The sequence below is a fragment of the Cariama cristata genome, unplaced genomic scaffold (genome assembly GCF_000690535.1).
Source record: "Cariama cristata isolate BGI_N322 unplaced genomic scaffold, ASM69053v1 scaffold36419, whole genome shotgun sequence".
Classification (NCBI taxonomy): domain Eukaryota; kingdom Metazoa; phylum Chordata; class Aves; order Cariamiformes; family Cariamidae; genus Cariama; species Cariama cristata.
Window position 1 is genome coordinate 35,110 of NW_009635924.1, and position 20,816 is coordinate 55,925.

At 43.0% G+C, this 20,816-nt stretch overlaps 2 protein-coding genes across 2 annotated transcripts in view; both read left to right on the forward strand.

The window, feature by feature from the left end:
• Nucleotides 1–411: 411 nt before the first annotated feature.
• On the forward strand, nucleotides 412–4,060 carry MUSTN1 (musculoskeletal, embryonic nuclear protein 1). Its single transcript, XM_009707707.1, has 3 exons — nucleotides 412–442; nucleotides 3,296–3,416; nucleotides 3,873–4,060. Exons 1-3 carry the CDS (start codon nucleotides 434–436, stop codon nucleotides 3,977–3,979), a joined length of 237 nt encoding a protein of 78 aa, XP_009706009.1. The 5' UTR covers nucleotides 412–433; the 3' UTR covers nucleotides 3,980–4,060.
• A 4,950-nt stretch (nucleotides 4,061–9,010) lies between these two features.
• ITIH4 (inter-alpha-trypsin inhibitor heavy chain family, member 4) overlaps nucleotides 9,011–20,816 on the forward strand; it is a 19,262-nt gene continuing 7,456 nt past the window's right edge. Inside the window, exons 1-13 of the mRNA XM_009707709.1 lie at nucleotides 9,011–9,085; nucleotides 11,545–11,705; nucleotides 12,141–12,245; nucleotides 12,892–13,054; nucleotides 13,158–13,268; nucleotides 13,353–13,481; nucleotides 14,346–14,462; nucleotides 15,049–15,217; nucleotides 16,197–16,313; nucleotides 17,829–18,010; nucleotides 18,868–19,050; nucleotides 19,622–19,761; nucleotides 20,394–20,548. Of these exons, the coding sequence (XP_009706011.1) occupies nucleotides 9,011–9,085; nucleotides 11,545–11,705; nucleotides 12,141–12,245; nucleotides 12,892–13,054; nucleotides 13,158–13,268; nucleotides 13,353–13,481; nucleotides 14,346–14,462; nucleotides 15,049–15,217; nucleotides 16,197–16,313; nucleotides 17,829–18,010; nucleotides 18,868–19,050; nucleotides 19,622–19,761; nucleotides 20,394–20,548 (1,807 nt within the window). The remainder of the gene's footprint in view (nucleotides 9,086–11,544; nucleotides 11,706–12,140; nucleotides 12,246–12,891; nucleotides 13,055–13,157; nucleotides 13,269–13,352; nucleotides 13,482–14,345; nucleotides 14,463–15,048; nucleotides 15,218–16,196; nucleotides 16,314–17,828; nucleotides 18,011–18,867; nucleotides 19,051–19,621; nucleotides 19,762–20,393; nucleotides 20,549–20,816) is intronic.

Below are 20,816 nucleotides of genomic sequence, written 5' to 3' on the forward strand. Positions count from 1 at the left end.
CCCCCCCCCCCCCAAGAGGATTCGGAGTCAGTTTTGTGTCTATAACAAAGTTTTGCCTTTTAAAATTCTAAATAGAGCCCCAGCAGACTCCCCGGGAAGTCATTTTTGTAGTGGATTGGGCTTCCCCGTGGTGCCACTGCCACAGCTGTCTGCTCTCATCAGTCCCCAACTCCCTCTGTCCCTGGGCACAGGGCGCAGTAAATACTGCAAACCCTAGTCATCGCTAAGAATAAACCTTTCAACAACAACAGCCTCTGTCAACCTGAATCACCCTGGGTTCTGGTTTGGGAAAATGACCCAGCTAATGACTTCATGTCAGATGCTCTATATAAGTCAAGGAAAAAAACAGACATTTGCAGAGTGCATAGGCTGGGTTTAATCAAAGCCTGGAAACGACCTCAGAAGGGATTACAGTCAAGTGAGCACCACAGTTATGTCACAGGTATGGGGAGATCTGTATGAGGCTGACTCTCTTTAAAGCCCGGCAAATGTGTTACTGTTTTAGATGGTTTGTTTGGGATAGCTTATTAGCAAGTTGCTCTTGTTAACCAGTGAACTCTGCTTTTCTCCTCTGTGTGACTTGTTTGATTATGTTGAAGTATTTCAATGCTCTGTTTATATGTTTTAACAAGTAAGTTGTTAGGAGGGGACTATTCAATGAAGAAGGAAAGCAGCTGCCCTCCACATGTTTAATTAATTTAGTTTTAAAATGTTCTGTTTTACCATAAATATTTTTATGTAGGAAGGGAAAAAAACATTTCCAGTGCACAGGTTTGGGATGTTTTACAGCAGTGATTTCTGCTTTTCCAACATGCTTTCTCAGATAATTATTTCAAATTTTGGCAGTAGTTTTGAAAGGATGTAGCTCTACTGAAATGTGCTGCTGTGTAAAGCTTTACATATTAATATGCAGGGAAAAAAAAGAGCATGAGTAAAAATTATAACAGGATACAATATTTGAGACTGAAATGTTGTATTACACACTTTTATGTTCATTTTATAACTAATGGTTTGTCTTTACTGTGTTCACCAATAATCAAAAGTGCTCTTAAAATTAGCTCAAATTTCAAAGTTTTCACATCAGTGTTAGTTTTCAACACGAGCTACGCGTGCCTTGCGGAGCTCTCCCCAGTGTGAGAGTTAGACCTGGTAGGTGGGATGGAGAGTAAGAACACAGGGAGGGTAGAAAAGCACAATCCCTTGACCACATGGAGTAACTCAGTTCGGCTTATTTTCTTTACCTCAAAGAAAAAGAGATTTAGAAAAACAATCATGTCTCTTGTAAAACAACACTTTTTGACTTGTGACAGGAGGAGATAAAGCGCAGGCTGCGCTGCTGTGCCAGCTGGGAATGGCTCCTGGCAAACCCTGCTTACAAATGTACTTGCCTTGGGAGCAATTAGCAGTCGTGCGGCTGCGGGGCTGGCAGCTGCTGGGGCTGGCAGGTCCAGGGCTCACCTCTGTGGCTCACAGTAACCTTTCTGTGCAGCTTTTTTTGCTTTGTAGCTGGAGACCAGCTAATCCACAGCAGCTGTTCCTGCTGGAAAATCCACCTGTAATCAAAGCATGAGAGGTTTTATTTTAAAATAACTGGGTGAAATTCAACAGTTCTGCTCAGCCTGGCTGCGTCTCGGTGCATCTCAAGTGCCTCCTTTCCTTACCATGTCCCGAAGAAGTCCCTTGTCCCAGTGGAAAGAAGCCTTGCAGTTATTGTCTCTTGCCAGTAATGGGTGAAGGACCTTCACAGGTTTCATATTCCTGTTAACAAAATAAGGGGTGTTTTTTCCCTTTCTGTGTTGGTTACCTATGGACCATGCCATGGGCATGGGGGACCGTTCCAATCACATGCCAATTTTCATTACAGATGGACAAAAGAAGCCCTGGCTGTAGGGATGTTTGGTTAACCAGCTAACTGACCAAAAGCTGTTGTGAATTTTGAAGGGTTTGCTACCACCCTTTCCTCGTGCTCGCTTTGGCTACTTCTAGAGTGTTTTCCCTAGAGGTCTTGTGAATGTTTTGTTTCCCACAACACATGCAAGTGGTGTCGACAGCGAGCTATTCTGAGCGTTCCCGGGAATTTAGAGCCAGCAGGAAACATGCCGAAGGCTCCAGTGGAGCCACTCCGCCCCTGCCCAGAGCCAGGCATGCATGTGCTGTCTCTGCAGACTCCCTGGGACTCGCTGCTCCAGCCATTCGCAGGCCCTGAGGATTTGCTTCCCTCCACATCTGTTTTTAGCTTTATAGGCAGTCCCTAGAAACGTGTAAGTGGGCTCCACGCTGCCAGAACCCAAATACAGAAGCCCTACGCATGTAGCGATGGTCAGAGAAGTTTCTCGTTGGTGGTTCAGCATGCAAATCTGCTCAAGTTGGACTGTGTGGGTCTTTTATTCTTTTTAATCGTATCTCCTGTGCCCTTGCACCCTGCCACAAGCTCTGCCTGGTGGGACCTTGGCAATCTGTCCTTGAAATAGTAAAGTGAAGAGGGAATGTTAATGGTGCTGACTGCTGTTGGTTGATGTTGTGTCTGGTTTGAAGGACTAATTTAAAGGTAGGGATAGGTTAATATGAACCAATGTTATCCTAATTTTCTTCTAGCAAGATAAACTGTAAACAGATTAGTACTTGGATGTTGCAGTGCACCACCTGATGATACATCTGTTTCTATATTGATTTCCTTCTCCTTCTTTGGGTTCTGAGTCCAGTGTTTCAGGTATATTCAGTACATGCTTGTAGACAACCCTGTTGAGTGCTCAGATACTTTTTGTTCCCTGAATTTAAGATCAATAACTATGAGTCAAGTGTTAAGTTTATTCCAACTAACTCAAGCCAGACTTCAGAATCTCTCTGACCAATTTCCCAAAGAAGCAGTGAGTAGGCTGAGGCACAAGCACAATTTAGTAATGGAGCTGGGTTTTTTTTTATTTTCCAAATATTGGATAGATTCTTAAATTGCCAATCTGTACTTGCAGAATGACCAAGCAGGGCTGGCCAGAGAAAATTTAAAAATAAATAATAATAATAAAAAAATAAAGAATCCACTGTCTCTTTCATAGGCTGTACAACTAGAAGACAATTTCAGAACAGAACACTAATACTAGCAACATATTTTGGGAAGGGCAGTGAAATAATGGTTGTGCAAAGATCTGGAGTAGCTGAGTGTACAGTCTCAGAATTGAAATAGGTGAAATATTGTAGTAGCAACTCTGTATGTCGTAGCCTTTGGGTTAAGGCAGCTTTGTTCCCTATGCTTCTAAACATGAAATACTGATGCGTGGGCAATACATCTGTTTCTCAGCCAGCCCCTGTGAAAAAGAAGCGTCCTCCAGTAAAGGAAGAAGACCTCAAAGGAGCCAGAGGAAACCTTTCCAAAAACCGGGAAATTAAATCCAAAACCTACCAAGTGATGAAGCAGTGTGGTAAGTCTCCTTGATGGAAACGATTAAGCAGTCTTCCAAAATAAAACATTGACTTAATTAATAAAGGGCAGAAGATGAGACAGAAGAGAGTGGCTGCTTGCACTGAACACCCCTGGTGCTCTGGTTTTGTGTTGCTTTTCCACCACCAGTGGGAAAGTATAAGGAAAAATGATGACTTTTAACACCTTTTCAGCATAATAGCTTGGACCCCAGTAGTTTCCAAGTTTCTAAAGTATCTGCAGGGATGGGGCCAGTCAATGGTAGTGACCACCTATGGGTGCTGTCAGCTGCCCTGTGCTTGGGATGGGAACACTGTGCTTTAAGGTTTGGGAAATTGATGGACAGATGAAATATTTATCAAATGTTGTGTATATATGTATTTCAGCAGCCCTAGTTTTACTCCCCAAACTCAGTGTGCTACTTGACTGATTGCTTCTACTGGTTTTCTTTTCCAAGAGCAAATGGGCTCTGCAGCACCTTCCATATTCAGCCAGGATCGGACAGGGGGTGAAACGGTCTTTGAGAAACCAAAAGAAGGGCCGGCCAAGAGCGTCTTTGGCTGATGGCGGAGCTGGATGTGTCTCACCCAGATGATTGTTGTAATGTTTTCCCAAATTTCTGCCCTTACACTAAAGTCACTGTAGACCTAAGTAGCTAATTTCTACTGTAAGTCATTAAGTAGGGAATAGACTCATGTCAAAGGGTACAATTTCCATGATAAATTTTATTACGTGCTTTCTGTTTATGTGTTGAATGGTGTTTGCTATAATGGTTTAATAAAAAAAGGTTGTTGGACACAGCTTGGCACACTGTGGTGACTTATTTCAATTTAGGCTTCGATTAATTCTGTGGACACTTTGGCATTACAAGCTATGATCTAGTCTGTCAAACACAAAGAATAAACATCCAGGTGACACAGTTTTAGTGTCAGTGCAATTTCTTCACGCTGTGCCCTTGCCAAGAAGGAGCTGAGGAGGAGCTGGTCGAAGGGGCAGCACAGAAACCTGGAGACTTCACCCAAATCTATGCTGGCCGCAGCGGTGCCCTGGCAAGGCCCCTCAGGGCTGGGGCGTGCTGCGGGTGGCGGCCGCCCCTCACGGCCCTCCCCTCGTGTCTCCCTCCTCACAGCTGCCTCACGGCCCCTCAGGGCAGCGGTGCCATGATTTCCTCACGTGCGGCTCTGCCGGGAGGCAAGATGCCGGGCTGTCAGAGTGCCCCAGCACCGAGGGAGAGCTTTCATCCTGTTCCCCAATGTCTTTTTCCTCGTGTCCATTTGGATCAAGTGAGAAGTGGGGTGACAGACCAGCAGTACGGGCGCCATGTCCTGCCTGACAGGAGATGAACAACTCGCTGAGTGTCTGTGCAACAGCAAGCCCACTCTGAGTGGAAGTTGTTTTTTGGCAACGCTGTTTACATCTTGATTCTGTGATTAAAACATCAAACCTGTTTTTCCCCGAGGTTATAAACTGCAGTATTTCCCCTCAGCTGGATCTTTGTGCTCAAACATGGATGATTCTCTGCGTTGTTGGCACCTGCCATGCTTTTCACACACCCGAGTCCCGGGCAGCACGTCCGGGGACGGTAAGGTAAGTGCCGCCTTTGTTTAAAGAATTACTTTAATTTTGCACAGGCTAGACCTGATTAAGAGGTGAAAGTCATATCAAAGGTCTCTGTACACCATGAAGAATATCATCTTTGCCTTTTGTGTCCCAATCACTTGACGGATAAATTGTGCCGATGTCTGTGAAGCTCCCAGAGAGGCTGCACAGTGGGCCTCGTGTAAGGCAGCAGCAAATCCTTTGGGTTTAAGGGGGAGGTTTCCTTAAAAAAATAAAGATAGTGCTGGTGTGTTGCCCTGCCCCATTTTTTCACTTCCAAAGATTATTATTGGCAGCCAAGACCCTGCCTCCTCTCTCTGCTGGACACTGTTTCTCCATAGCGCCCGGGCTCCTCACAGGTAACTCAGCACAGCCTTTTCCTCTGAGAAAGACCCCTTCCAGAGCTTTGAAGATTAAAAAAAAAAACAAAACATGGTGGGAAAAAAGTTCCCACCCTGATAACACTGGAGCTGTCCCTGTATCAGGTTTAACAAACCCTCCTGAATTAATCTGTGATGAAAAGCTGGCAGGAGGTTGTTTAATAAATAGAAAAAATATGGAGAGGGACAAGTGGGGCAAAATGTTGCTATCACTTTCTTTTGTATGATACAAGTGACTGAATATTGCACATTTGCTAGACTGGATAGCAGGAGAGGGGGGGGTGCTGTATTTCAGACCCAGCTTCGAGTATGCTCGGGCCAATTTAGCAAAGCACAGAAACCTCTGTGTCCCACAGACTTGCAGTGCAGATGTGGCAGGGAAGCAAAGTAAGTTATCTACCAGAAACTTGGGATTTTTGTTAACAGCTTTATTTCTAGGATATCCTCAGGTTCAATTATTTGTGATGCTTCCCAATGTGACAGTAAGTGCTCAGGACCAGGGATATTTTTTTCTTTTTCTGTCTTTTAAGATGGTCCTCATCTAAAATATATGCATTGGAGATAAAAGCGTATCCCTGGGACAAAGTCACTCCCCATTTGTGACAGCAAGGTCTGTGCTCTCCTGTACAAATTATAGGAATTCTCCCCTGTCCCAGCCTTGCTGCTCTGCTGGAAAACTTACTGGCGGCTGCTGCTGCAAGACAGAAGATACTTGTAGGTGAGGGGAACAAATATAAAGCTGCCTGGAGAATTTATTGTCATCTTTTTCTTCATCCTTGCAAATCTGATAAGTCCAGTCACAGAAAATATGTTTTCTTTGGTATTTTTCCTCATTTTCATAATGAGAACTAGTGATAGAGGCATGTCTGAACAAAGCCTCAAGGTTTGAAATTTTTAGGTCATTTTGCACTCAAAAGTATCTCCTGCTGTGATGGTGGATTTACTTCCTTCCTCCAAGATGATCTGAAGTCATTTCACAGTGTGTTCATTTATCAGAGTAAGAAGCACCCAGGTGCTGCAGGATTGGTGCCCAGTGCCCTAGCAACGCTGGGCATCAGCAGGGACAGCTGTCGTTGGCGGTTTGTACAGGAACAGGGCAAGGTGTTTGGGTCTGGGGACGAGGCTGAGCATGAGGATTTTCCTGTAGCTGCTTCAGCAAGCCATGAAGGGATGTGGGAGGGATTTCATAGCTTGCCCAAGTGCTGGCTGGCTCCGTGCACCCAGGAGCAGAGCAGAGCCGAGCCAACCACGCAGCCCAAATCTGTGCAGCTAAAGCAGCTCTTTAACATCCATGTGATTTTACACATGGGTATTAGAAAACTGATGACAGATCCACTTAATTAAAAGCTTTGACTCTTGGGGATCTTAGGCCACTAAGTGTATAATCCTGTGTATTTTAAGGGATTAAAGCATTACATGAGTTGTAGAAGTTAATCAAATCCATAGCAGTTCTAATTTTTCTCTGTTCAAAATATACATGTTTACATGTCCAGCTATAAAAAAATACAGTATTTGCAAGTAGTATAAACAGTCTGACTGGAAGAAGTGAAGTTTATTTTTTTAAAAAAGTTACTTAAAGCACAAGCCTTGTAAGACCAGGCTGTGCTCAACGGACTCTTTATGGTAAACTTGTAAATGTCTGTTGAAGTAATAAATTACTGAGCCCTGCATTAGTGCCTCCTCACAAATCCAAGGCCACTGGGAGCACGCGCTCTACCTGGATGCTTTGTCTGTAAAATAGCAATGAAGCAAACACACACGTATTTCCACAGAATCTTCATGTTAATTTAGGACAATTAATGGCTTCACCTACCATGGAGTTATAAGGGCTAAAATGCTGTAAAAAAGCAATATGAAAAAGTTTGTGTGGAAAGACTGCAGGTTTAGTTGAGAAAGGGTGCTCTGCTATCCTGGAGCTGCCAGCACAGAGCAGACGGGCAGGGAAATCACGGTGGGAGGGCAGGATTCAGCCTTCATCTGCTCAGGGCCGAGGGGAGAGAGGGTCTTTCTGGATTGCATCTCTCCACAGCACTGACTGGTTGTACATTAATGTGCCTGTATACGTATGTTCATATGAATACATACAGGAACCGGGGGCTCATGCAGCAGCTGCATATGCCTAAGAGATCCTCTGAACTACAGTCCCAGGGGACGTTATTTTCCCTGTCCAGTTGATATTTTCAAGATTTCAGACATTTTATTTTCTTGCACTGAGGATGAATGAACTAATGAAGCTCGCTGAAAGCTTTTGAATAAAACAAGCAAGCCCCGAACATGTGGCGTAGGAACGACTCATGACAGTTTGCTCCCTGACCCCCATTTCTCACCTTGATTTCCGCAGTTGTTGAGCTGAGGAGATGAACTTTTAAAATGGGTTCTGCCCAGGGTCTGTTTACCCCACTACCTAAAAACCCAATTATTTCTCCACAAAGTGTTTTAAAATGCTTTGTAGAAGAGGCAGATATTACAACTACTTGGATGGAGAAATATCTTTTCAATAGTCATACAAGTTGTCTTGCGTAAGGAGACTACCTAAACACCACATGAACGAGCATCTATTTTAGGAATTGTTAGTATAACACTGTCCGTAATTATTTGTGTATAAAATTGGACTTTTAAGAGCATTTCTTTTTCCAGGGCTACAAGCCAACCCTTGACAAACAAAAACTTCACAGGAACTGCTTGAAGTCCCTGTTGGATGAAGATTTTGTTGTAAAATAGGAGGTGAAAAGAGTCATCCCACTCAATTTCCAGGTAAACTCAGGTGCAGAGCTCTCCCACAGCTAACCTTTTGTGTAAACAGCCGCACTGAGCGGACAGGTTAAAGGCAGCTTTGCAGAATCCCCAGCTGGGTACGTCACAAATGTCACAGCTGTATTAGGGCCAGGCAAGGCCAGATGTGTTCCCGTGCACAGCTGTTGTTGCGCTCATTTTTGGGTGGTTTCTCTTCTTTGTACACTTACGTACGTGTACACACAGGCACTGACTTAGTACTTCTCTCCCTAGGGAGTCCAGGCAAGGTCTGATTGCTTTGTTTTTACTGTTTAGCTAAAGACACACCACAACTGCCTTTGCTATTTGACAAACGAGAATTACGGCTTCTCAGAGGAAGCAAAAAGGGATGTTTCAAGAGGGCCACTCCACACCTCTCATGGACCAGTTGGGCAGGGAGACACAAGGTTTGAAGAAGTCACCAGCTCTAAAATCTCATGTGGCTGTTGCATGTCTTGGCAATTTCCAGACCTCTGAAGTGCGTGAGAATAACGTTAAGGATGTGCCCTTTCAAATTATTACTGTTGGATAGGGTAGAGATTCATGCATCCAGAAATGCAGCTTGTTGTACAGACCAGTTCATCTGCCTGTGGGACTTCACGTGAGATCTAAGTTTAAAAAGAAAACATAAGTATGTGTTATGAAATGTTAAAATTCTAATGTTTAACAGCAAAGATCTGTCAGAAAAATAAATGTTAACCAAGTCCAAGTTTTACCTATGTTTAACATGTAAATATTAAGTTTCTAGGTCTCTTCAAAGTCTACGTAATATCCCCAAGTACAAGTTACTCATTAACTGATTAAGATAAAGAGAGTTTTCATTTGAAAATCTGGTCTTTCCAAAATGGAGGAGAGAATGTTGCTCGCATTGATGGTCTTTTCCTCACTCGTAGTATTAGCAGAAACTATTGCTCAAAAGGTATTTGCTCTATTTTTTTTAACAATATCTTGTTTGTTCATTTGGTGATCTGGTGGTATTACAGTAGCCAGGCAGGTAACACAGGTAACAGGTAACACAGGTAACTCCTCTGGTAACCACCACCTGTGGAGCCTTGGCTGCCTTGTGTCATGGTATCAGGGCTTTGGGTCCTTTTAAGGACTTCTCGGTTGGTTGGTTGGTTTTTTGGGCTCTTATTGTACAAATGTGGCAGGGGAGTATTTGCAGATGTGTCTGATCATGCTTTTCCCCAGGGATGTAAAATATCAAATTTGAGGGATCAGTGGGTCTGTCTCAGCCACTTGATGAGGTTTGGGTCTTGACACGGTGCTGTTACAGAAGGACCAAACAAGGGCCATTGCAGTGCCAGAAGGTTCTGACAGGCATTTAATAATTTATATGGATGGAAAAGAGGGAAGTAGTTATTTGTACTGTCTGGAGGAACAAACTGTGTTTTGTATAATCTCAGGGCGTGTGCAACTGGTCTTATTTTAAAAATATTAATATTAGAGAAAGGAAGGAAGCCTTATTTTGGAAGGTTTTTATTTCCATTGTCCCTATTCAGATAAATGTGAAATGCAACCGAAATGCAGGTGGGTTTCTGGGAGGCAGGGACAGGTCTTGTGACTGCTGCAGGGGCGGCCAAGGGCTTTGTAAGGAGCCGTGGATGTGGTGTATGGGCCTGCAGTGCCTTGGGGACTGGCCGCAAGTTGCTCCCTGCTGCTTTCAGGTACACTCGGGGCTGGTCCTCTCCTGCCTCCCTCACTAAGGGCACAGGGATGCCCCTCGCTGTGCTGCACCCCGCTGCATGCTCGTTTGTACTGGTTACACCCCAAAATGCTGCTGGGGCTGGGCAGGCGCAGGGGATGCAGGTCCCCACCCCCTTGTCCCTGCAGCATCCCTTCAGCATGTGGTGGAGGGGTGGATTTTGCACAGGGTAAGTTTTGCACGGGGCAAGCTCCTCCTGTGCCAGAAGGATGCTCCATGGGCAGCGATGGCAACCATGTGCCAGAGCTGCCCCAGTGAGCTTCGACTTCGGGCTCTGTAGTCACGCAAAGCCTCCCCTCCGAACTTGTCACAGGCAAGTTTGAGCATGGCAGGGCAGCAAACGTGAGCAGAGGTGCTCAGGGATACTTGGAAAGCCTTTGGGAAGAGGCACTCCTGGGATAGACAGCACTAGCCTGGGCAGGGAGGGCTCCCGCTTGGGGTGGGCAGCAAGGAGACACAGGTAGGGAGACACACCCAAACTGCCAGGATCAGGGAATTGTTCTCTCGATGAGTATTTTTGGGTTTTATCCCATTGTTCTGGATTGTCAGTAGGTATGAGGAGATGGAGAGCGGTCTGGCAACGTGCAACGAAAAAACTAACAGCCATCCATTACTCACATGGCGTTGGCTGTGGCATCTCCTACTTTGATGCCTGAGCGCAAAGCTGTGGTCACGGCTTTGTATTGAATGGCCATGTTTAGCTTGATTAAACTTTTGAATTTCAGCTGGTGCCCTAACTAAGAGGCCAGTGGATGCTATTAATTGGTGAGCAAAGTATAGGAGATGAATCTAACTAAAGATCAATTAGCCATTCAAAAATTTGTGAGGCTGGAAAAGTTAAAATAGAAGTGCGGTGATCTGCTTTGATGCTGAGCTTTTCTATTTTAATAAACTATTGGACTGTTGTGAGGCTGGTGATGTTCATATCAACACTTCTTAGTGTCACTGCTGAAACACAGGTAAAGGCTTTAAAACAGACATCCTGAATGCAAAAGGAGGGTGTTTACAGAGGCAGGTGCTCCAGGCTATTCCCATGCCAGCCACCATCCCTGGGCAGCTCCAGGACAGTGTCCTCCTCCCTTGAGCGTTGGGGGCCCTGGAAGCACCAGACCAGGAGAAACACAAGCGCTCAAAGGGCATCCCTGCTTGTGCAACCAGTGAGGGGTTGGAGGCCCATGTGGGGTTTCAAATTTGCTAAACATCCTATGTGACACAAGGCACCGAGCTGAAAAACATGCAGCGAAGGCAACAGCTGGGAGAGCAAATAAATAGTCACACAAAAAGCTAGCAGGTCTCTTTCCATGGGTTGAGTGCTTAAAGAGACAACTGATTTTTCTGAAGTTAATCTTAGGTGATGTATTGGGGTGACACAGCAGCTGCTTCAGAGTAGCCTGAGGAGAGAAGACCACCGAAAAAGGCTCGATAGAAGCCTTCTGTGGAATGACAATATGCAGATGTAGCTGCAGATTTTGCATGGAGCTGTGGTCGCAGTTGCACAGATGTGAATAAGCAGATGGCCAGTGTGGTCATGAACAATTCTCCCTCCCCAATTCTGGCCAGACCTTCTAACAGTTCATGCCTTCATCAAACTTTTCTGACAACATCACCCAGGTAAGGATTGTTAGGAGCCAAAACTGAGTGTTTCTGTTTCCACTTGTTTATTTTTTTTCCAGCATGCTATTGAAATCTACAGCCTCCACGTGGACTGCAAGGTCACATCACGATTTGCTCACACCATCATCACCAGCAAAATTGTCAATCGAGCTAATGAGTCCAGAGAGGCAACCTTTGAAGTGGAGTTACCCAAGACAGCCTTCATCACCAACTTCTCCATGTAGGACCAGTCCTTACCTGTGGTGTAAAGGAGGCAGCTCGGAGGGGGTTCATCTTTCTTCTCAGGAGGTGCTGAGCAAAAAGAGTAAAGTCAAGCTCTGGAGGGTCCTGCACAAAATGCTCGGTCGGGCAAAGTAGTAGGCAGCCAAATAGAAAGAAGGTGCCCAGGGCCAGGGTTAGGCTGCCTGCTGCACAGTGTGGGTGACAAACATGCTCGGTGGTGGTGTTTCTCCTGCTGCAGCCTCCCCAAGACCCTGCAAGGAGGAGGGCTGTGTTGTGGTGGTGGTTCCTGGCATCTTCTTGGACAGTGAGGGATGTGGGAGCCAAAAAGTGTCCCCTGCTCATGCCCCAAGGGCCACAAAATGCAGTGCTCCTCTTGTTTCTTTCCCCAGCGCTTTCCTTCTAATATTAATGAATTTCTATGGAAATCAAACAGGTCCATCGATGGTAAAGCATACCCAGGAATAATAAAGGAGAAAGCTTCAGCTCAAAAGGAATATGACACTGCAGTCTCGCATGGGCAAAGCGCTGGCCTCGTCAAGTACGTTGCCATCCTGAGTAAGGCTGCTCCAGCACTCTTCCTTGGCTTCTCATTTGGCTGGGGGTGGGCTAAACCCTGGAGTCAGCCACCTCTCAGAAGGGATAAATGCAAAAAGCAGCCTTGGGTTCTTGTTGGGAGGGATGGCATGTGCATGTATCTATATTTATATGATTTATATGTGTCCTGCAATGGGCTTCATTGGGAGGTGTCACCGTTTAGTGTTGCCCTGAGACCTGCCATCACACGGGAGCTCCTTGCCGAGTTGGGATGATGCTCAGTCATTGCATCTGCTTCCCTGCAAGCACAGAGAACCATGGCGCTTGAGCAGATATCACACTTTCAGGGTATATTTAATCTGTGCTTCCCATGAAATCAGTCCCAGTTCTGCTTGATCCCAGTCTGAGGCATGCAGAGGTTTCCGCTCCATTTCTCATCTTGCATATGCAGCACCCATAATATATGTGATGTACACAATACCACCTGCAATGTAAAAAAATCTTATCTATGATGAATAAGATTTCCTGCTACTCTTTTTTTTATTTATTCTGTGCGGCCCCTTGGCCATTATTTAGCACACTTTATAAAGTTTGGCCGCCACAAGCAAACCTTCCCTGCAGGAGGTAAATCTCTGTTCTGCCCCACCCAGAATCACAGGCAGAAAATTGGAGCAGTTTCATGTGTCCGTCAGCATTGCCGCTGCCAGCAAAGTCACTTTTGAGCTGACGTACGAGGAGCTGTTGAAGCGGCAGCTGGGGAAGTTTGAGCTGCTGATCAAGGTCCGACCAAAGCAGCTTGTTAAGCACTTCCAGGTGAGCTGCCCCGATAAGGGCTGGGCAGGGAGCAGCACGATACTTTTCGGGCACAACTGTGTTCCCTCTGAGATGCTGGTGCTGACTTCTTCTCCATTCTCAGATTGATGTGCACATCTTCGAGCCTCAAGGCATACGCTTCTTGGAGACAGACAGCACGTTCATGACAAATGAGTTAACTGAGGCGCTCACAAAAGTGCAGAACGAAACCAAGGTAAAGCAGCAGCTGCCAGATGTTACTGCCAGTGGCAGCTTTAAGTTACGTTGCTCTAAATCTTTTTTTCTGATTGCTGTGCAGGCTCATATTTTATTTAAGCCAACTGTAGATCAACAGAAGGCAAATCCTGGACTCAATGAAACCCTCCTCAATGGTGATTTTGTTGTGCGTTATGATGTTAAGAGAGGTGCCACTGCAGGTGATATACAGGTAAAAATGAAATAGAAATAAAAATGCTTTTGGAGCATAGATATGTCTGAATGTGAAGTGCAATCGGCAAAACAGCAACATTTACTCTGAAACACCAAGAGTGACAAGAAAAGCTATTTCCATTAATCCAGGGTCAGTAGGAACTGATGGCGATGTTCAGTAAATCCTCAGAGACACCAGACACATTGCAAGAATGGATCATCCATTAAAAAACATCAATCTTTCAAATTTTGTTTCAATACCAAATCTATATTGCCACTTTATAGCTGTCTCTCTACTTTTTTATTATTATTATTTTGGCTGATCTAAGGTGTATTTGTGGCTTCTTGTAAACGAAGTTGAGAGGAGTGTGATTTATATAACTATTAAAATGACTGTTTGGTTTACTTTTATTTTTTTGTGACAACTGAGGTGTAAAGAGAGTAATAACTTAAAAATATTTATGGACCAATGCATATCCTAGGGCATAAAGTACATTATTTTCCTTATCATTTCACTAATGAAGTATACATGGATGTGCTAAAAGATGGAAGTCACAGTCAATGAGCAGAAAGGTGCTTGTAGGTGATAATAAAGAGGTAAAGTAATACACAGTGATAGTACAGATATACATATGGCATGGAAGTATATTGTGTATATATACAAAATATATATTTTATCTTGCGGTTCTCTTGTAATTTGCTCTCTACAGATAGTCTTGCTTCCTGCTAGGAAATAGCAATTTAATAGTTCTTTGGTTTGAGCTTATCTTGAAGAATAGAATGCTGAGCATGCACCCCCCTTCTTGCCATGCCAAAAAGTTAAGATGCAATATTTATTTATTTAGATGTAATTTCATACATGATTTCACATTCTGCATTTCAGATTGTCAATGGGTATTTTGTGCATTACTTTGCACCCTGTGAATTGCCAGTGTTTCCCAAAAATGTCATCTTTGTTATAGATCGAAGCGGCTCCATGGCAGGCAGAAAAATTGAACAGGTAACTTACCTCAAAGTACTGATCTCTGCTTGCATCAGTCACACACCCCAGCCTTTTGCTGAAGTGAGTGTGATTTTCACTTTTGAAACACATGCTGGTTTTGTACACAGCAAAATTTGCAGTCATATAGAAATTCTTGAAAATATGTATGCACAAATTTAGGCCAGTAAAGAGCAACGCTTTTCTGATTCAGTTGTTCTCACTGATATCAAACACTAAGGCAGAGAGCACTCGTTCTACCACTATCTTTGCAGAGTATTTTGCTTCTAATTTTTTTCTTTAATGAGGTTTAAAGAATTAATTTGTCTGTTTTACCTTTATTGATGACTGTGTATGTAGCTTTGCTAGACAGCACACAAGTCCGCTATGGCCCTCACAGATTTTTTGTGTGTGTGTGGCTGTAAGTTAAGGGAATCAGCCATTTCTGATGGTCTCAACCTGAAAAATGCCATTAGGACTAAATAAGGGCATTGGGCTGCATCTTGATTAGTGCTGTAGAGAAACCTCCTTATTACACTGTGATTCTAATCCCAGTTCTGGCAGAGAAGCAGAAATATTCAAAGTGATTGTTTTCTCCTTGGACCAGACGAGGGACGCCCTGTTGAAGATTTTGCAAGACCTCCGCCCAGAAGATCATTTCAGCTTTATCACCTTTAACAGCAAAGTGGCGGAGTGGAAGAGCGCTTTGCTGAAAGCCACTGCAGAGAATGTGGCAAGTGCTGCAGGATTTGTGCAAACTCTTTCTGCTAGTGGAGGTACAAGGCACCACCCAGATGCTTGTAACCATAAACATGCAGCTCAATATAATATATTGCTTAGAAAAAAATTATTATTTTTATTAGTCAGATAATGCCACAGAACTACTATCACTGCTCACAAAGCAACTAAGTTTTTAATACTTATGAGTGATGAGTGGGATAGAAAGGCTGGTTATGGGAGTGGACAGATTGGTGACTACATTATGATACGGATATATAGAGAGATCGTTACATCACATCTATGAACCATTCAAGCCACAAAGATTTGTCTCAGATTTTTCTAGCAAACATGGCTGGAAGATTTCCTGATAGTACATTTTTTTTCTAAAAAAAAATGGCAATTCATTCAGCATTTGACAGCAATTTGCTGATTTTTTTTTTTTTTTAGTATCGAGGGTCCCCTTGTAAAATAAAATGCATCCAAAGTTATGCTCCCACGTAAGCCACTACAGAAACAAAGTAGTCAAAACATTCATGAAGCATTTCAATTGCTGCATCACTCAGTGCTCTTTGTTTTATTATTTAGTTTTAAGCGCATCTAAAAGGCTGTATCTCCCATTAATGTTACGCTGTTAGCATTAATGTAGGGTTTTTTATCCTGGGTGCTAACACCAATAAAGGCCACCGTGCCCAGCTCTTTTCTTCAACTTCTCAAATAAGGCTAGGAGATATTTCTTAAATGTAGGTTAACAGATGACAATGCGTTCAGGCGCTTCTTAATGGCTCTAGACATGTTTGTATTTCCCATGACATATGTGTGGAAAATGCTCCCAAAAGAATACTCCAGCATTGCCATTGCAATCTAACAGACCATAATTAAGCCCAGTCGGCTAAACCCCTAAATCCTCATCTGTCTGAAGGATTACTTCCTGCAGAAAACTTTAAACAACTCTGCAGGGCCTCCGCAGATGAAGTGCACTGATTTCTTCAGATGATTATCCTTCTTAGGTGAGTGATGCCTGCTTTCTCATTATAGGCACTGATATCAATCGTGCCCTGCTGACTGCTGTGAGCGTGCTGGATAAAGCCGAGAGGCTGCCAGAACGGAGCGTCTCCATGATTATTTTGCTGACAGACGGCCAGCCCACTTCTGGTGAGTAAATACTAGCCTCAGTACTCTCTCTATTTGATTTTTTTATCTTTTACCCTTGCATCCCAGATGATGATAGACATAGTCTGTGTTTCAGAAGAGCTTCGGTATAAGCAGCCTGGGCTATCGCTGGATCTGCGTCAGGGCTCTGGCAAGGGCTGTAAGAAGCGATGGCAGAGCCTGCCTGCCCATAACCTCGTGTCCTTTAGCTGGGAACTGTTTTGCTAAATATTATTGGCTTCCCAGTTTATAAACTCAAGGGGATTGCTGGAGATACTCCAGGCACGGCTGAAACATGAAAGAAAAATACTGAGAGCTGAAACATGGGCGTTTTTCATATATTATGCACGGTTCCATTTGAGAGATATTGCTTATATTATTTCTTCACCTTCCTTGACTCAAACTTGAGATATTTTCAAGGTACCTCTTGTTTCGTATTCTTTTCCATGTCTAGCTCTTAACTAGCGATCAGCTGCGGTAGCATAAACCAGAGGGCTGAGATAGAAATATTGGGTTAAATAAACAGTAACTCTCAATGCAATGGCACAAACATCACTCATTTTGATCAGGCATTTGTCTAAGTTTTGTGTGGCACCAGCATGTCTCCGAGGCCAGCAATATTAATTCAGCATTAAGCCCTCTAATAAGAACAGTCTGCCTTTCAGATTGTGTGATCCGTACTGCTTTGGGGTTGGTCTATGTGCTTGGGTTTTTTAATAAAATTCAGTTCATGGTGCTGCCTGCTCAGCATAGCCACAGTAAATCTCAAATATTCCTGAGCACATTGCACATCCACAAGTTGGCTAGAAATCAGGCAGGTGTGGAGTGGCCAGGCAACTACGTGCAGCGTTATTGCATACACTGCCTTCCTTGGTAAGGCAGGCTGAAAGGGAAAAATACGAGCTGCTCCCATGATATTGCTACAGGCAGTGACAGTTCCTGCCTGGAAATGCTGATAGAGAAGCTCTCCATACGGGCCCATCAGTGGCTCTTCCAATGGGATAAGACGATGGTGTGGAAATCTTTTCTCTTTGTCACGCCAAGGGGCTGGGAGAGAATCATGGCTGAGTTAATTTGCAGTTTGTCTGAATTACACCATTAACCAATCCATTCTTCTCTGAATTCACACACATAATTTTTGTGGATGGTACTTGTCTTCCCAGCTTGATCAAGTGTTTCCACCCCTTGCGCTATTAACTTGTAGTGTGTGTCCCTTTTGTCCTAAAACCCTCCTCCGGCCCCTGTAATCCTGTACAATATTTTGCACTTGGCCATGACAACATGAGTAGAAGTTAGTAAAAGTCATTAAGGGGGAGAATCAGGTTCTGGCACTCCATATGCAGAGTGGTGCTTTCATCTCCAATTCAATTAACGGAATTCTGTCCCATGTATTTTCAATATTTTATTCTGAATTATTTTTACAAGACTTTAGGCAGAATTTTCCATTAAACACTCTGCTGCATTTTTGTACTTTAAAAAACCTGAACAAACAAAGGTATTTTTTTGTTTCAATTACAGGTGAGAGTAACGTGGAAGTAATTCAAGAAAACATTCAGGAAGCAGTCAATGGGAAATATGCTCTTTTCTGCCTTGGCTTTGGGTTTGATGTCAGTTATAAGTTCCTGGAGAAAATGGCCCTAAGCAATGGGGGAATAGCACGTCGTATATATGAAAATGCTGATGCAGCCTTGCAGCTCCAGGTCAGGACGAAGGAATATGGCAGAAAAGCCGTCTGTCAGCTATAGGTGATGTCTAGCCTTAGCAGCAAAACCACAGATTTTCTGAAATGAAGATTTGGGTTTGAGTTTATCTGTGAATTTTGGGAAGGGAGGAAGGCAATTCTGGGTATCTGAGGGTTTGTACCCTAACATGACTCAAGGTTAAAGAAGTCCTCCTCAAATCAGCTGCATTTGGACGAATGTAGAGACTCATACATTTCTGTACCTCTGCAAAAACACAAATTGTCCAGGGGAGGTGATGATGGAAAAACTTCTGTTCTTGGGTCTGATTTCAAATTGCTTGAAGTAGCACCATTGGAAGCTGTTATGGTTTCCCTGAAAATCAGTGGGTAGTTTGAGGCACATACAGGCAAACTGGCTTTGCAGTACCACCAGCTTGGGTCTTTCCTGTCCATCTGCGGAGGAGTTATAATTTTCCGGACATTCTCTTTTTTTTGGAAGGCACTTCTAATTGTTTTGGCTGGATGTGCAGAGATTAGATTTGCTTAACTCCAGCCCCAGTCCAGAAAGAGAAAAATTAATCCTCAGGATTAGTCAAGTTTGAAAAATCAGACATGAAAAGTGGCTAAAGCAAAACACCTAACTGGTGGGATGGCGATAATGGGGATGCTGCTTGGGTACTTGAATTACCATGGGAAATACAGTTTATACGGCATTGCCAGCCTCCCTGGAGAAGGTGTGCTGAACCTTGGGAAAAAAATTTTTTTTTTTTCCTAGGTTTGCTCCCTTCTTTTTAACGGAGTTTTAGACATTCAACATACTGCTTTATGTAATTTTGCAGTCATTTGTGCACTCTCTTTCTCTCTGCTTCTTTTTAGGGCTTTTATCAAGAGGTGGCTACCCCAATATTAATGAAAATTGAAATGCAGTATCCAGAAAATGCTGTTGAGGGATTAACCAAGAACAATTTCAAGCTGTTTTTTGAAGGATCTGAAATTGTAGTATCTGGAAAAATTAGCAATGAGCTTGATCTTTTGCCAGTAGAAATTAAAGCTCAGTCAGTAAGTGTTTAGTTCACTAACTGTGAAAAACATTTCTCCCTTTTGTCTTTTATGGTGCAATAGGAGACTTCAGGAAGTCTTTTGTGTGCAATGTATGTTCTTTACATTTGGGCATTCAGCTGTTTTCCCATTTTAGGAAAACATTTGAGAATTCAAACAATTTTCCCCTCCTGAATTTGCTACAAAAGAAAAACCTTGAAGTATATCCAGAAATACGCAAACAGCAATTTTAATCCTTTCAAAACCATAATATTTTGGCCTTTCAAGCATTTTTAGGAAACCGGTTTCAGATTTTCTTCTTCATTCTAAAAATACAATTATTGATCTCAAAAATGTTGAAATAGAGCAATTTAATTACCTCCTTTTTCAACATTTTTTTCAAGTCCAGAAATATATATCCAAAATGCATGTTTCTTTGGTAGCTTGGAGTTGCATTTTCCAATAGGAAAAGACAAAATTGAAGGGCAAAAAGGGCACTTCGGTGCTGAAAGATGTTCTTCTACGTGTAATAATGTGACTATAAAAGAAGTCTGGAACCATTCTTTTGATGGTCAGTTTTCTCCCACTTCAGCATGCTAGTGACTTCACTCTTAAAGAAGAAGCAAACATCAAAGAGAAGGAGCAAGTGTTTCAAAATCAAAGTTACATCTTTGGAAATTTCATAGAGAGACTGTGGGCTTACTTAACCATTCAACAGCTTCTGGAAAAATCGTAAGCTATTTTAATGTTTCGTATTACAAATTTCTAACTTCTCAAAACACAAATTCCTCATTCACAAATTATATGATCGGAAAACACTAAGAAACAGAAATATTTCTGCAGATAGTATTAAAAACATAGTATACTGGAAGAATATTATATTACTGTATGAGGAACATGAGGTGCCGTTCAGTTTATGATAGTGCGTATCATTAAATGTGTGTGTATATATGTATATACACATATGGAAACAGAATCTAAAATATTATTAATGAGATTACTGTGAAACAGATTTTAATTGCATAAATTGTGTTGAGCTGTTGCTACACACCCAGAAATATTGTCTGTAGATAAGTGAATGGCAATAGCCTGTAAAGAGAACAATAAGGCTGTCTATAAGACATTTCATAGATCACGTATCTATAATTTTTATGTATTTGAACCACACATAGGCTCCAGTGTTGCAAACAACTAGGCATCTCCATGATTTCCAGCACGTGAACAGCTGACTTATCCCAGTAAGACTACTCGCCCTTCAATAATAAAAAATATCTGCTAAGACACAGCTAACATGAACAACAATCCAACAACAACCTGCTCATAGTCTCTATACGTTATTTCTTCATCATTAACACAGACTTTAGTATTTCAGCACAAGAGGAGGACCAGAAAACCCTGGAGGCACAAGCCTTAGAGCTGTCTCTGCGGTACAGCTTTGTTACGCCCCTTACTTCCATGGTGGTCACCAAACCTGCTGGCCAACAGCAGACAGAGCTGGCGAACAAACCCACCGAAGCTGGTAAATGAGACATTGAACAACCCCCCTGAAATACACTGTTGTTATTGATCGTTTGTTGTTGACCTCTAGTGTATGTTCGTTTTATAACGATGTGACATGGTAATAAGCTATATCGGAGGAAGGAGTTCAGGGATTAGCTTCCTTTCAAAATAAAATATACAGGATTTTTTTTGAAACTTGAAGTGGTGAAATGGACACTACCATTGAAATGGAAAATAATTTGTTTAAATATTAACTAGAAGTAATTTAATAGTTGTTACTCGGCATT

Bases quoted from the DNA above. Each gene is read 5' to 3' on its own strand.
- MUSTN1 (XM_009707707.1), top strand. The intron at 3,417-3,872 runs GTAAGTCTCCTT...TTCTTTTCCAAG, and splicing joins CCAAGTGATGAAGCAGTGTG to AGCAAATGGGCTCTGCAGCA.